This window comes from Mchenga conophoros, linkage group LG11, assembly GCF_057382185.1.
Source record: "Mchenga conophoros isolate Kocher_MC1m ecotype Shallow Benthic linkage group LG11, M_conophoros_male_GT1.1, whole genome shotgun sequence".
In the NCBI taxonomy this organism is placed as follows: Eukaryota; Metazoa; Chordata; class Actinopteri; order Cichliformes; family Cichlidae; genus Mchenga; species Mchenga conophoros.
Genome location: NC_140536.1, coordinates 23,929,267 through 23,946,896, shown reverse-complemented (window position 1 = coordinate 23,946,896; position 17,630 = coordinate 23,929,267). Strand labels below are relative to the sequence as shown.

Sequence of the window (17,630 nt, the reverse complement as noted above, 5' to 3'; positions counted from 1 at the left end):
AACACCCCCATTACTCCCTCCCTCTCTTCCCCCTCCTGCTCCTCTTCTCTGTCCCTTTTGCATCACTTTCTACCACCTGCCCCTCAGTTGTCCCAACTCACAACACACACTTTTTGACACACTCACACTCTCTCCAGTGTCCCAGGGCAGAGATTAGGCGCACCCCTATCGTCAACTGCCACACCATTTTCTACATTATTGATGCAGTGTGTGTGTGTGTGTGTGTGTGTGTGTGTGTGCGTGTGCGTGCGTGCGTGCTGTAAAGGCTATCTGGTGTCTCCCCTGGGAGGGAGAGTGGTGAGGGAGGAAGGGAGCCAAATAGACAGAGAGTCGAGGTCAGAGAGGTTAAGTGTGGTGGTGGTGAGTGGAGGTTAGGTCATGGTCTGCAAGCTCTTCCCTACTCCTGCTTTCCCTGTGTTAGTCATCTACACAGGTTGTATGATAAAACACACACACCGATTCCAAGATTCCCAAACTTCTCCTATCAGTTGTATGAGGCTGAAGCAAATCGGAGCGTGTGTGTGTGTGTGTGTGTGTGTGTGTGTGTGTGTGTGTGAGCGATAGCTGATCCTCTGTGACTCAGGACTGCTTGGGCTGAGTGGATAGAAGGACAAAGACACCTGTTCTTGCTCTCAGCATTCCTCTAAACATAATCCTTACCATCTCTGTCACGCACACACTCGCTCACAGGGTCACTAAAGAGAGTCGCTTATGCTTTGTCCTCTACCAGCACCGGGCAGGCATCATATGAGGTCTTTGATGTTCAGGATTTGACAGGTAACCGATGAGTTATATATGACAGCATGATGTATGTAAAGAACATACATGCACGCCGGTGCATTGTGCTCGTAGCTCTTGTGTTTTTTAAAGCGCTGCTGCTCTTGACAGTGAATCATTGGGCCTTGAATTTATTTTTAGCAACACTGCTGCCACTACATGAAAAAATTAATGTACACAGACGAACAACAAAAACAATAATAGTAATCATAACAGGGGGCTTTTTTTGTTTTTTTTTAAGAGACGACATTTTACATAAAACGCGAAGGACAGCAATGCATCATAGTTTTAGCAAAGTTTTCTGCCATAATTCAGCACTTGAATTTGTCCTGGGTCTGCCCCTGGGTGTCCTCCGAGTTGGACATGGTCTAAACACATCACCTTAGGGGGATGCTAATCAGATCCTGAACCGCATCAATTTGGCTCTTTCCGATGTGGAGGAGTAACCTCTCTTGAATATTATAATTTCATTTATCCTTGAAGAAATCTATATGCTAAACATAGTACATATACAGGGAGTGCAGAATTATTAGGCAAATGAGTATTTTGTCCACATCATCCTCTTCATGCATGTTGTCTTACTCCAAGCTGTATAGACTCGAAAGCCTACTACCAATTAAGCATATTAGGTGATGTGCATCTCTTTAATGAGAAGGGGTGTGGTCTAATGACATCAACACCCTATATCAGGTGTGTATAATTATTAGGCAACGTCCTTTCCTTTGGCAAAATGGGTCAAAAGAAGGACTTGGCAGGCTCAGAAAAGTCAAAAATAGTGAGATATCTTGCAGAGGGATGCAGCAGTCTCAAAATTGCAAAGCTTCTGAAGCGTGATCATCGAACAATCAAGCGTTTCATTCAAAATAGTCAACAGGGTCACAAGAAGCATGTGGAAAAACCAAGGCGCAAAATAACTGCCCATGAACTGAGAAAAGTCAAGCGTGCAGCTGCCAAGATGCCACTTGCCACCAGTTTGACCATATTTCAGAGCTGCAACATCACTGGAGTGCCCAAAAGCACAAGGTGTGCAATACTCAGAGACATGGCCAAGGTAAGAAAGGCTGAAAGACGACCACCACTGAACAAGACACACAAGCTGAAACGTCAAGACTGGGCCAAGAAATATCTCAAGACTGGTTTTTCTAAGGTTTTATGGACTGATGAAATGAGAGTGAGTCTTGATGGGCCAGATGGATGGGCCCGTGGCTGGATTGGTAAAGGGCAGAGAACTCCAGTCCGACTCAGACGCCAGCAGGGTGGAGGTGGAGTACTGGTTTGGGCTGGTATCATCAAAGATGAGCTTGTGGGGCCTTTTTGGGTTGAGGAGTCAAGCTCAACTCCCAGTCCTACTGCCAGTTTCTGGAAGACACCTTCTTCAAGCAGTGGTACAGGAAGAAGTCTGCATCCTTCAAGAAAAACATGATTTTCATGCAGGACAATGCTCCATCACACGCGTCCAAGTACTCCACAGTGTGGCTGGCAAGAAAGGGTATAAAAGAAGAAAAACTAATGACATGGCCACCTTGTTCACCTGATCTGAACCCCATTGAGAACCTGCGCTCTATAAACCTCACCGACATATGCATATGAAAGGCGTGTGCTGTAGAGGCCGATAATGTGTCGTTTTCAGTTGGAAATGTCTTCTTTTTTCACACACATGCTGTAGCTGCCGGTCTTCTAAGTGTTTGCTGTGTATCAGTTTCACCCAGTGACCTGAAGTGTGATGTGTCTGTACAGTGACCGCTGCCAAAGTCCCCCCAAAAAAATCATTACGGATATCTTCACACAGAGTTGCTGCCAGCACAATATTTGCTATAGCAGCAATACTATTTTCTTTGCTTTCCCTTTGAGGTTTATTTTGCATTTTCTTTTTCTTCCTTTCTTTTCTTTTTTTTTTTTAAAGAGCCTTGCTTGGACATTCATAAAAACTCCCTGCAGACAGTAGGACTCCCAGTAAACAGTAATCTGGGCCATTCCAGATAAAATCAATCAAATCTGTGAAAAGATCCCACCTGACCCCCTCCAAGTCAGCTTTGGCATATTTACTGACACCATGACAAATTTTGTCTTCATATTATTAGGGCTGTGCGATATGACCAAAATCTAATATCTCGATATAAGACATCTATCGTCCGATAACGATATAAATCACAAAAATTTTACATTTTCTGAAAATTCTGTGAATCTCGGGCAGCTCAACTTGTGTGAAGTGTTTCCAGCTGGGCGTCGTGTATCTGGAGTCCAGTGTTTTAACCGATGCATGAAACGATACATTTTTAGACATAGGTTGTAACAACTGCCATTTTCTTTGTGAGTATTTATTACACAGCGTGCTGCGGGGAACAGCCTGTTCTAACGTTTGAGTCGAAGGTTTATTTTTTAGCACCTGGCGGCTCTTTTTTGCTTCTCATCTGTAAGCACACGACATACAGTGGGGCAAAAAAGTATTTAGTCAGCCACCGATTGTGCAAGTTCCCCCACCTAAAATGATGACAGAGGTCAGTAATTTGCACCAGAGGTACACTTCAACTGTGAGAGACAGAATGTGAAAAAAAATCCATGAATCCACATGGTAGGATTTGTAAAGAATTTATTTGTAAATTAGGGTGGAAAATAAGTATTTGGTCAATAACAAAAATACAACTCAATACTTTGTAACATAACCTTTGTTGGCAATAACAGAGGTCAAACGTTTACTATAGGTCTTTACCAGGTTTGCACACACAGTAGCTGGTATTTTGGCCCATTCCTCCATGCAGATCTTCTCGAGAGCAGTGATGTTTTGGGGCTGTCGCCGAGCAACATGGACTTTCAACTCCCGCCACAGATTTTCTATGGGGTTGAGGTCTGGAGACTGGCTAGGCCACTCCAGGACTTTCAAATGCTTCTTACGGAGCCACTCCTTTGTTGCCCGGGCGGTGTGTTTTGGATCATTGTCATGTTGGAAGACCCAGCCTCGTTTCATCTTCAAAGTTCTCACTGATGGAAGGAGGTTTTGGCTCAAAATCTCACGATACATGGCCCCATTCATTCTGTCCTTAACACGGATCAGTCGTCCTGTCTCCTTGGCAGAAAAACAGCCCCATAGCATGATGTTTCCACCCCCATGCTTCACAGTAGGTATGGTGTTCTTGGGATGCAACTCAGTATTCTTCTTCCTCCAAACACGACGAGTTGAGTTTATACCAAAAAGTTCTACTTTGGTTTCATCTGACCACATGACATTCTCCCAATCCTCTGCTGTATCATCCATGTGCTCTCTGGCAAACTTCAGACGGGCCTGGACATGCACTGGCTTCAGCAGCGGAACACGTCTGGCACTGCGGGATTTGATTCCCTGCCGTTGTAGTGTGTTACTGATGGTGACCTTTGTTACTTTGGTCCCAGCTCTCTGCAGGTCATTCACCAGGTCCCCCCGTGTGGTTCTGGGATCTTTGCTCACCGTTCTCATGATCATTTTGACCCCACGGGATGAGATCTTGCGTGGAGCCCCAGATCGAGGGAGATTATCAGTGGTCTTGTATGTCTTCCATTTTCTGATGATTGCTCCCACAGTTGATTTTTTCACACCAAGCTGCTTGCCTATTGTAGATTCACTCTTCCCAGTCTGGTGCAGGTCTACAATACTTTTCCTGGTGTCCTTCGAAAGCTCTTTGGTCTTGGCCATGGCGGAGTTTGGAGTCTGACTGTTTGAGGCTGTGGACAGGTGTCTTTTATACAGATGATGAGTTCAAACAGGTGCCATTCATACAGGTAACGAGTGGGGGACAGAAAAGCTTCTTACAGAAGACGTTACAGGTCTGTGAGAGCCAGAGACTTTCCTTGTTTGAGGTGATCAAATACTTATTTTCCACCCTAATTTACGAATAAATTCTTTACAAATCCTACCATGTGGATTCATGGATTTTTTTTTCACATTCTGTCTCTCACAGTTGAAGTGTACCTCTGGTGCAAATTACTGACCTCTGTCATCATTTTAAGTGGGGGAACTTGCACAATCGGTGGCTGACTAAATACTTTTTTGCCTCACTGTAATCTTTCACGTGATTCAGTTTATTTTGAAAAGTCTCAACAGGATCTTGAGCTTTATTCTGAAAGGTTTATGTGGAAAATAAACAAGCGGACACGCGATGATTTTAGCGTCGTTGTTGCTAACGACATCACATAAAAACAGGCTCTTGTCAGTCCCTAGTGTGGTTATATTAAATATAAGAGAAGGAGAGAACCTTAAGAAATTAATATAGCCACTACAGTGACCAACAAAACGATGAAAAACTGTAAGCAGTTTATTTTGCGACACCACGAAACAAACGATAGCGTAAAATGAAACGATAGACGTTTTTAATATCGTCATCCAATATATCGTTATATCGAACAGCCCTACATATTATAAAAAATATTCTGTGTTACAGGCCCTCAAATCACAGAGGTTTGTCTAAATTTGCTGCTTTTGAATTCACACTATCTTTTCCAACATTTTTAAACCCTCTTATCTTCTTAAATACAGGAGATGGCCACAATTTTCAAGGCTGAAAAACAGCAACCAAATCAATTTTACACCCACTCCCAAGTGTCATAATTTAAAGCTGAAATCTTGCACCCCCTCAACTTTAAGCATCATGGAAAGTATTATAATTTCAACAGCAAAAGTGCATCATTTTAGAATTAACAATGTTGAGTAACAGAAACAAACATTTGACCTTTATCTGTTTTCTGATAATTCTTTGGAGAAAACTTCAAAAGGTGAATTTTGTGTAAACTTTTAAGAGATCATATCATCACGTGGGATAACTGGCTGGTCAAAACAAGTTATAGCATGTGAAAGGTCCTGTTTTAACCCTTAATCTTTCTTTAAAGCAGAATCTCAGGGGTCATTTGTTAACAAATGTTCTGCACTGCTCACACATTTCTTTTCAGTCACATCTTTTAGCCATCAGCTACACACATTTAAGTCTATTTGGGAGTTAAAAGTATTTTTTCCTTTGTCTGGAAAGATGGTGTTGTCATGTTCAGTAGGAGTGTTTGTGTGGGTGATTATTTAATGTTTTTTTTTTTAAATCGTTGCAGCAGCACGCTCAGTGAGCCAGTATGTTTATGATAGCCGCAGGTCTCTTCCCCTGTGACTGTAGGGTTTGATCATGCCAAACGTGTTTACTTGAATATTCGAAAGAGAAAGAGGAGGAGGAGGAAGAGGGGGGTGGGAAGTGAAAAAGGAAATAAAATGACAGTGAGTGAGTGTGGTGCCATTTGCGTATTAACTGCTACCTACATATGCAAACCTGGAAAGTCTGAGAATATACAGCCACGGATGACACAGTTTGCAGCTTTTTGCTTTTTTTTTTTTTTTTTTTTACACCCATGGTCATTTCACACAACTAAACAATAATCTTTAGTTTAAACAAACTGGCTGCCTGCACAGCTGCCGTTCGTTGGCCACCCACTATCTACATAAGAGTCAGCGCTGATAAGATCCTGTCTGGAGTTTGTAGAAGGAAAATGTGTAGGCATCTTCTACATACTTTGAGTGATATTCAAAAATCTTTCTTTTCAATCACAAAATGACTCCTGAGTAGGTGGGATGACTGAATGATTCACTGACCGTGTCTCGCAAATACACTGTGGAGGAAAACCACCAAGAAAAGGTGGTGAGAAACGAGCCTACATTAGATGAGTAAGAAGACACATAGGAAGAGCTCTTTCCTTTTCTGGTTTTATTTTTTAGTCTTAAAAAAACAAAGGAAGCCTAAATGCACTAGTTAAGTTACTCAAGGTGATGAAATGCTTCAATAGCAACTAGGGCTGCACGATTTTGCATAAAATGAGATCACGATTCTTTCACGATTTTCTTTTCCAATATAAATATTTATTGCACTTATTAACTGCACATCAACTTCGTAACAGTTGAGACTGAACATAAAACAACAAATGTCTCACATTTTGTTGTTGCCGCAAAATGTCGTACTGCTTGAAATTCCGTCTCCACTGTTGCTCGACACTGCGTGTATAGAGCAGGTAGTGCAACAATAGAAAAATAGTTGCGGGACAGCACTGTGTAACGTTTGTCTAGGGTGTTGATCATTTTCCTAAATCCCTCGTTTTGCACAGTGTTGATGGGAGCCATATCTTTGGTCAGGTGATAAGTGATAGCCTCCGTAATTTCTTTGTGCCTGCGGGAGTTCGACGGGTATAGGGAAGCGCTGTATAAGGTTCCCGTTATTGATGTTTGGGTGGTTGACCGGGACGGATTTTCTCCTGTCACTTTCTCGTCATCCCTGACGTGCTCTCCGTTGTTTTTTCCCTGCTAATTTTAGCATCACACGGCACAGCTTCTGTGTCACGTGGTATAAGGCTCCGCCCTTGTCATTTGTTGAGCAGGAAGAGTGAGCGCTTGTTTTCATGCAGAGTACGTCCCGGATCAAAATGCGGTACAATCGTCGTCTTTTTTTTTTTTTTTTTTTAAATCGTTGTCATTTGGAAATGAGATCGCACATAAGTATGAATCGAGATCGCGATTTTCTAACGATTAATCGTGCAGCCCTAATAGCAACGCTTACGGACAGATTTATAGATGTCTGGCAGATGTGCTTTGAATGAGAGAAGGCTTCTGCTATATAAAATCTAATTTGTAGAAAACAAGACTGGGAGATATTGATTCATGCTTCCCCCCCCAACTTTATAGATACAAAGCAAATATCAAATACAACAGGCCAACAGCCAGCTAAACAGTTTAATACTATAGTTTCAGCTATACTAGCTATAGCCCAGAAAAATGAGAAATTAAACTCCAGCAACAGACATAAAGACAGCTCTATCAACTATATTCAGCTGTAAGAGAGAATCAAGCATGAGATGTTAACCAGAGAAGTTCATTTTTATCTTCAGTATCATGCAGCTCCTGATTTTCATTAGTCCTCTCAGTGCTTTGTCAGTCATCACACTCCTGATCTATGTATTCAAGCATCATAAACTGCTGAGGGAGGCTCAGCACTAATAGTAGATATGGGCAGAGGTCACTAACAGCAGCTTCTGTGGTTCTCAGCACTCATCGTAATGATTTCACCACTACTTTTTATGGATTCTCAGCAGAGTCTTCAATGCTTTGGATAATTTGCTGTCTACTTTCAAAAGGCAAGAAACTTTCAGCTGCTCCCTTATTTGCAGTGGATCACCATAGTGGATGGATGCACATGTTTTGATTTGGCACACATTTTAATGCCAGATGTACTTCCTGACAAAGCCCACCCATTCATCTATGCCTGGTGACCAACACTAGGAGTACACTAGCTGGTGACCCCCTGAAACTAACTGGTTTTAGTTTTGAGGCTGCGTTTGTGCCTCCCCCCAGTCTCGAATTACTACACCATGGAGTAAGTCTTTTTTCAAAGTGCTAAAAAAATGAAATACGTTTTTTTCATTTGCTCATTTCTCAGCTGTTTATCAGCTTGCCAAAGGAGGATGAAGCCAAACATGATTCTCAAACACGTTAATCGGGTATTAAGATCGATATACAGGAGCTTGTGTTGTTAAGATTGCATTTAAATAAATGCACAGTGCATGCAGGATGATTATGGCTGCTGGCACCACTGACCCCCGTGTCCCTTGTAAAATAATATCCATGTAATAAACCCTCATTAATGCCAGAAAGGTATTGATTTAACTCTAGGGTTAATAGTTTTATTAGGGCAATATCTATGGTAGTTACAGCATTCTTCCATCAGATAAATTATGAGAAACGCTTCTTAATTTAATCCACTGTGTCACACAGTAAACACACAGCAGCCTTTTCATGGCATTGCATGATGTTACATGCAGGTCCTTTTGCTCGGCTATTTTTTTCGGAGTAATCTGACACTTGTGCCGTTTGCAGAACACACAAAAAAAATCACACAGACTATATCGGCAGGATCGAAAGGCATTAAATGTCCCGCATAATGACACTTTAGCAGGGTGGATGCTATTTCTTCAGCGAGACAACCTCCTCACCGGAGCGTCTGTCAGAGCTCCGATGATAATTGTTGATAAAATAAAAGTTCAGTCCAGGATACGTGTGGCTAAATATTACAGTGCGATAGTCTGTTTTGCTCAGTCGTGTCACATTCTCTTGACCACCCAGGTGACAGAATGTTAGTGGGAGACTTGCACAAACATTTTCAAAAACACACACACGCGCACTGGCACAAAAACTCTTTCAAACTCGTACATTTGGGCGCACACATGCTCATGCAAACAGTCATATACCCACGCCCACAGTCTCATTCTGCCTGTCTCTTGCTCTGCATTTCCTTCGTGCCGAGGGTGGAGAGAGAGAGAGAGAGAGATGGAGGGATAGGCAGGGGAGATGACTGGCCATGTTGTTTTGCTACAGTCAGAGGAAAGAGTGACAGCATGAGAGGAAAGAGGTGGAGGAGAGGTGGAAAGGTTTTTCGTGTGCCTAACTGTTCCATGAAGCCCACTAACGCTGCAGCTTTCAGTGTTGTAGTTTCAGTGTGCGTGTGTGTTTCCTGTAAAGAGCCACTCTGGTGAAATTGTGACCTAATCACAGCAGAGGAATGTGTTTTATGCCAAAGCTTCAGACGGTACAGATTAAGACAATTAAAGTTACAGGGGGCATGCTGGGGTTGAGCAGGTCGAGGCATGCATGCACCGATTACTAATAAGAGCCAGTCAGGTAGTCAGTCATGTAGCAAGAAAATATGGATCAGAGTGCTGAAGAGGTTTAGGTTGCTTCTCTTCTCACATCCTTGCTTTTTATTTTCATCGCGCATGCATTAGTTCAGGGGTTGGCTGCAAAACATATGTGAGCCTTATAATGACTGTGACACAATGATGAACGTACATTAGACTATCAAGATTACTAATAGCCAATGGGTTTCACTTAAAGTGAAAAAGTTTAAAGGGAAAACTTCTGTTTGCACATTTAGGCAATATTAAGCTATTAATTCGGCTAAACTTAGCCTACTTTGATAACAAAAAATAAAGCTTTATTTTGAGTCTAGATGCAGATCAAACAAACCTGTAAGCCAGCAGCATTAAAACCTAGCCTGAAGCCGTACTGATAAATTCTCTATTTTCCTCAACAATTGGATTTGATAACTAGCCACAAACTAGCAGTTTATCTTCATCTGGTGCAAATGAAGTTGTGACTCACTTATGCAAACTTGTCATAGTCACAGGTAGCCACTAAAAATGGTGTCTTGTGAGGTTCTGGAGATATAGATCCATGACCTGTGTTAATACCTCTACTGTTATCAAAATTAGGTGCGCTTTGTGTCATCAGTACAGTCATCTAAACAGTTAAAGTGAATAAAATGTAACTGGTGTAAACGAATCTTATAGAAACATCTTAGACCTTTGTTAAAATTTCTTCCGGTGTGGTTAGAAAACATCTTTGAGATTTCAGAAATTTCCATTAGGTTGGTGTGAGGTGTTGATTATTAGAATAAGTCGCAAATGTAAAAATGTGTGTTTGTGCTTCATCTCGTCTGTTTTACTCTTTTCTTCTCTTGCTGGTGTTTCTGACTTTTCTGTCCACTTACGTATTTTTCACAGGTCTAATTTTTACTTCTCACAGGGTCTAACTGCCCAATAAAAGAGAAAGTATTTTTAGAAAAAAGCCCTGCAGTTTATCTTATTTTTTTCTTGCTGGAAATACAGGGAGGACTTGGAGAGTAGTGACGACAGTATGAATGAGAGCAGTGCACTCTGTACTAAGCTGCACTGTTGTATGTGATCTATACTTTTCCCTGTTAGCGCAGTCACCTGAAACTGCTCCTGACTCATAACTGTAATCATATCTTAGTCTTTTCTTTTGCCTTCCTTTAAACTAGTTTTCTATAGCGTGTATTTCCCTACAGAGACAAAAGGCGAGTCATCCGGGTGCACTTCAGTTCATCCAAAAAGATGTCTTTTTACTAGAATTTATGAATACGACCCGCGCTCTCTACATCACCATTCACTGTTCTTGGCAAGGCTCGAATGACCCCCCTCCACCCAACACTAATATCCCCACTCTCTTTATCTCTGTATTACAGGGTTCGCCTTCCCAGAATGGGCTTACAAGCCCGAGTCAAGCCCTGGTTCCAGACAGATCCAGCTGTGGCACTTCATCCTGGAGCTGCTCAGGAAAGAAGAGTATCATGATGTCATCGCCTGGCAGGGGGACTATGGCGAGTTTGTCATCAAGGATCCAGATGAAGTGGCTCGACTCTGGGGGGCCAGGAAGTGCAAACCCCAAATGAACTACGATAAACTGAGCAGGGCTCTGAGGTATGATGACTGAGAAATATACTGTTACCGTAAACAGTTATTTTCACATAAAGTTGCTAAAACAAAAGGACTGTCAAAACAAGAACCGTACAAATTATCTTTAGTATTCATTGACATATATTAACTAATTTTAGAAAGGCAGAATCTTTTCCTTCTTGCATCTGCAGTGGTGTGTCTGAGGCTTAAAGCACTGAGGGCTACACCTAGGCCCGTGCCAAACAGCTGTTCCAGCTTTGACAAACACAGTGTGCAGTGGAGAGCGCTACAGTAACCCCTCAGCAGCACTGGGTTTAACAACTTTGCTCCAGCCTATCATTCATTCGGGGCACAGCCAGCCTGCTTGTAGGGTTAACTTTTCATTCTTGTCAGTTTATAATTTTCTCAATTTAATGTTTTGCTTTTAGTAATTTTAATATATTGAAAGAAAAGAAAAAACTAAAAAAGGAGAGGCATGAACTTGTCCAGGTTGCTCCAAGCAAAGAAGGAGAATTTCTGGCCACAGCTTGAACAGCATTTTTCTTAAAGTCTGGTTTATATTTTTATTTTAGTAAACTAAAATGGTTTTGGTTTTTATTTAGTGTGATGTAATGACCTCACAGCGGACACATTAGAATCCTCAGGGGAAATTTGGCATGTGCAGACTTTGTTTTTTTGAGGGTGTATTTGGTGACCTCATTGGCTTTAAATGCCACTGACCTGAGCAAATTTAACTATGAAGGAGTTTCCTGTGGTTGTTGATTATTAATTTCAGTTAACACCAGTGATCCTTTAATGTCAAGTACTGACTTTATCATCTGATTTGTACCTGTGGATTACTTCCAGTGTGGCTTTTTGTGAAGATTTGGGGTGTATTTGAAATTGCCCGTCGAATGATTGGTTGAGTTTATTATGAATAAACTTACTTATTATTTTTGAATTGTGTTTCCTACGTCTTAGGTTAATCAAGTTGGGCTTGTCGGTAAAGGAAATGGCATTAAGACCAAATAACCCTATAAAACAAATCAAATCTGAGCCACAGAGCAGCTGCTTTTCATTGTGTTTATTTGGCTTTTATAAATAGACTTTAGTTTACAGTATTGATGGATAGATGAAAAACCAATAGAAGTTACATGTTAACAACAACTTTCAGCATATTCAGAGCTGAATATTACAGGGATCACATACCCCAAGGGGCTCTTCTCAGCTGCTCGCTGTAAGCACTGTATCTCATTCACTGTGTCTTGTTGTGTACTGCCAAACAGAGCCAAGATTAAGCTAAGTACTTTAAAGAAAGCCACATAGGCCATTAAAGGAGGGAAATGCTTTGAATTGCTTAATTTAGGGCTGGGAAGGCTTATGCACGCTCATTTACACTGCTGAGATTAAGATAACTTCTACAGATGGTATCCTCTGGGGACAGAGGGAATTAACATGGACTTCTTATGTGCGCATACAAACATTCAGACTTGCAATCTGGATTTAGAAATCCTGAATTAGAGAGAAAAAAAGAACGTGGACGGGGATATTTCTGGTCAGGCTCTGTATTTATAGCACGTCCATCCTCTGCTGCTGTAACAGATTTGAAGCTCAAGCTCCACTAAGTGCTTATATATAGTGGGTCTTAGTGCCCTCTGATGGACCAGACTTAGAGCCTGATTATCAACAAGGTCCCCACACAGGAGTTCACTCCTGTTTGGGAAAGTTCACTCCTGTGTCCTCATCCAGCTTCCAGCAGCCAGGTCGTCTCCCTCTAAAGTGAGCTGGCTTATAGCGATAAGGACAGTCAACAAAACAACACGCACACAAACAAACATGCACCTTTGCGTTGTCACCTGATTTGACACCGGAGCTCCTTCAGTGCCCGAAATGAAGCCTCTCAAGACACATTAATAGTAATGTGGCAACAGGATTAGTGGCACTGAAGACTGATGAAGTTATAAAACAGGCATGTGTGCATGGTAACAGTCCCCATATGGAGTAAACTGTTGGAAAACAGGCCACCTCGCGTCCTTCATGTGGAGAAAACCTGGAGTCTGCTAATAATGGAGACCACAGTCGACATGTGGCAGTTAGCCTACACACACATGCACACACATTTAAAAGGCGGGCTTGTTTTGAAGTGTTCGTTTTATCACTTTGGACTGTGTAATTATTATTTTTACCTCAGTGATCTTGTTCTTTCCTGTCTGCCGTGCACATGGTGGAAATTCCCTTAATCAGGACCAATGTATTGTGTGCGGACTTGAGCATATGTGTGTTGGCTTTCCGTTGATGGGACGCAGCCTCGGCCCATGCGTCATCCTGGCCTCCCGCTCCCACGACCACTGTGAAATTCCCACTCCTGTTGAGAGGATTACGCTCACACTGCGCGAGTGTGTGTTTATGTGCGTGGAAATGTGCGTGTAGATGTTAAAGAGGTTAGACTGTCCTGTTTTTTAATTTGATAATGAATCCGTTCTTTTGCACCGAATCAAACCAAAAGAGAAAAACAAATTCAGGCTGTCGCTCTTTTTTTAGATCTTCAGTCTCAACCGTTAAGATCAGTGCTGCCTGACATTTCAGGTGGAGTTAATGAATGAAAGAACGGGCGCAATCTATAATCCTCAGCTCCAATTTAATCATGAGAAATAAGTCAATAGGCTGGAGAAATAAAGATTTCCACTGATGAAAAGACCATGACTTAAACCTTCCTCCTAGTCCTTGCACCACTCTTTGCTGTCATGAAGTAACTTAGGGCAAATGAAGCCTTTTGCCAATCATTCATTGCAGAGTTTTTGCTTAATGAGTGCAATCACGCTAAGAGGTCCCAGCTCCTTGAAACCTCCAGGTCCCCTGCCTGCCAGTCAGCAGCCAGCGTTAATGGTCAGAGGTCAGCGGTATTGCCATGCACAGCTGGTAAAGATTACCAACACGGCGCATGTGTGCATTCAGATGCACAAATGCACCATTGTGCAGACTCTCGGCCAAGCATGGATGCTGGAACACATGTTTTAAGCGCTTGCTTCATTGCCAACATTTATTTAATTGTGATGGGACACCACAGCTGAAAGGCTGCCACTGCAGAAGTGTGCATAAATAGAACAACAATTGTTTTATTGTAGGCTTAAAATTACATGAGAACATGCACTTAACATGGGGACCGAACTAGAAAACACGACTTCACATTTGTTATGAGGATTTATTTATAAATGTGTGGAAGTAAGCACTAACTGAGAGGGAGGGAACCAGTGGTTGGCGGATAGAGATTACTGATCTGTGGTTGACGCAATCTTAACTCAGTTGAGGTGGAAGTCCTAGGAATGGCCGAGCTAGGTGTAATTGTCGGAGCAGGGAGGATAATTAATCCAGAGTGGAGTAGTTAAGTGAGGTGGCGACTATGGAGAACACAGTTGGAGCAGGAGTGGTTCAGAGGCGGGGGCCAGGCATGCCAAAAACAGGAGCAGAGGAGAGCAGACAAAGTTAGAAAATTGTTCAAGTAGCAAAAACAAGTGCTGGAACAAAACAGTCGCTGAAACTGAAAGCTAGCAGTGCGGTGGAGTTGCAGCAGTCCGACTCCCTGAAACCACTCCTGTAATCAGACAAACGCACACAGTAGCGAGATAAAACACTTCTAACTAGAAGGATGAGGAAGCTGAGGCAGTGAGTCTGACACACAATACGCTGTTTTTGATTACTTTGGGGGCAATTAATCATATTTTATTTACAATGACAATTTTAACTACCATCAATTATTGAAACCAGACAACTGCTCTAAAGTGATTACTGTCAGCTTTGCAATAATGGTCTAAATTTGCCTTTCCTTTTGGCCTTCCATAAAAGTCAATGTCCACATTTATTTAGTGTAATCAACTGATTAAAGTTCAAGGAAATCCACTTAGTATAAAAAGCAACATTCTTCTTTTTAAAAGTATAATAAAGCAACTATTTATGATTCTTATTTTTCAGTAATCCAGCAGAACTAGGCCAAGCTGCCACCATGTTTGTGTTTCTTGGCCTATCTTTTCCTGAAATACAGTAGTAATTAAAAAAAAAAAACAGCAGTAAAACAGGTTATGATTGGCGCTCACGAAGTGTAACCTGATGACCACATGTAAACAGCTGGCTGCAGGAAATATTGCTGCCTATGCACACCCTGTTACTCACTCAGCTGGCTGGGCCTGTTTGTAGGTCAGAAGGTCTTTAACTGTTGCACTGCTTTGTGTGGAAACTCCCAGGGCCAGAGAGAAAGTGCAGAGGGAGCACCCAGCGACAGTACCACTGTATCACTTAGTGTTCAACATATGTGCATTGTCATTCCATTGTCTCAATCTGCAGCATGTATGTGTTTAGCATACATGAGCACTGTGTGTATGCCTTTGTCCCCACTGAATGAGGCCTCTGTTTTCTATGAGGGTGGAAAGCACGCACACACCAGAGTGTGCTCGAATACATATATTGTACCGGCCGAGCATGTGACCGGCCTGATCGGACCCTGACACGATCTTCCTCTTCACACACCGACACACACCATGTATATTGATTGATTGATTGATTGAATCTTTATTTTGAACATGTTGAAAAAGTATAAAAAAAAAATAGAATTAAAAGAGACAAATGAACAAAGCAAACAAAAGGAAAACGAGCAACCACAACTCCAAATAACGTCCATGTTCAAAAAGGAGCAGGAAGAAGCATAAGCTTATTTAATCCCACCCCTTTTCCACTATCTAGTATCAATAGACTACAGAAATACCTCCTTGCAATTACATTATATGTTATGTGTAATTTTTTTTTTTAATATATACACATATATGTTTCTATCTATCCATACATACGTATATACACACATACGCACATGTACACATTTTCAATAACCCCATTAACACCTCAAGGATACACAACCTACAATTTTATAAATATATATATATATATATATATATATATATATATATATATATATATATATATATATATATATATATATATATATATATATATATATATATATATATATATATATATATATATATATATATATATATATATATATATATATATATATATATATATATATATATATATTATATATACCCATACCAACAAACCCGTGCATGCGCACACACATGAAAATATTAGACAAGAACACCCTATCAAATCTCTACCTTTTCCCTGTACCCTGTAAAAACCATATCCTTAAACCGCTTTTTAAACTGCGCCATGCTTGGACATTGCTTCATATCTTTACTTAGTCTGTTCCACAGCTTCACTCCACACACAGAGATGCAAAAACTTTTTAATGTTGTACGGATACGAGGATGTTTTAAATTTAATTCCCCCCTCAAATTGTATCCCCGTTCCCTTTTAGAAAACATTTTTAGAATATTGTCAGGAAGCAGGTTATTTATTGCTTTATATATAATTTGTGCTGTGAGAAAATGAACCAGATCTGTGAATTTTAGAATTTTTGATTTTAAGAATAGTGGATTTGTATGATCTCTGTAACCAGTTTTATGGATTATCCTTATGGCCCTTTTTTGTAATATAAAGATTGATGATAGCGAACATTTGTAAGTATTGCCCCAAACCTCTGCACAGTAATTCAAATACGGTGCAATCAGGGAACAATAGAGAATGTGGAGTGATTTGTGGTCCAGAATGTGTTTTACTTTACTCAAGATTGAGACACTTCTTGAAATTTTGTTATGTATATGATTTATATGAGACTTCCAGTTTAATTTATCATCTATAATCACACCAAGAAACTTATGTTCAAGTACTCTTTCAATTTCCACACCATCTACATGAATCTGCACTTGTGCATTTCTAAGGGAATTCCCAAATAAGATAATTTTAGTTTTACTTAGATTTAGCGATAGTTTGTTCCTGTTAAACCATTTTTTAATTTTGCACATTTCTGAAGTAATTGTATCCAGCAGCTCCTTTAGATTCCCCCCAGAACAAAAAATATTTGTGTCATCTGCAAATAATACTAATTTTAATATATCAGATGCCTTACAAATATCATTTATATAAATAATAAATGATTTTGGACCCAGTACAGAGCCTTGTGGAACACCACAAGCAATGTCCAAGCATGATGAGGAATGGACACCCAGCTTCACAAATTGTTTCCGGTCACTTAAATAATTTTTCACCCATTGCAGTACAACCCCCCTAATCCCATACCGTTCCAGTTTATTAATTAATATGTCATGATTGATTGTGTCGAATGCTTTCTTGAGATCCAGAAATACTCCAGCTGCATACTGTTTCTGATCTATAGCATTCGTAATCTCCTCAATTGATTCGATTAATGCCAGAGATGTTGATCTTTTTGATCTGAATCCATATTGACTGTCAGAGAGTAATTTATATTTATCTAAGAATTTGTCTAATCGTTTATTAAACAGGTTTTCTAGGATTTTGGAGAATTGTGGTAGTAAAGAAACAGGCCTGTAATTTGTGAAGTGGCGTCTATCCCCGGTTTTATACAGCGGCACAACTTTAGCTATTTTCATTTTGTTTGGCACTTTTCCCGTCTGAAATGATAAGTTGCAAATATATGTTAGAGGTCCTACAATTCCTTCAATGACCTTCTTGACGATTTTCATGTCAATATCATTACAATC

At 40.7% G+C, this 17,630-nt stretch overlaps 1 protein-coding gene across 1 annotated transcript in view; it reads left to right on the top strand.

Moving 5' to 3' along the window:
• Window positions 1–17,630, top strand: part of erfl3 (Ets2 repressor factor like 3) — a 69,447-nt gene that overhangs the window by 39,160 nt on the left and 12,657 nt on the right. The window contains exon 2 of the mRNA XM_085291640.1: window positions 10,809–11,043. Within this exon, the coding sequence (XP_085147766.1) occupies window positions 10,809–11,043 (235 nt within the window). The remainder of the gene's footprint in view (window positions 1–10,808; window positions 11,044–17,630) is intronic.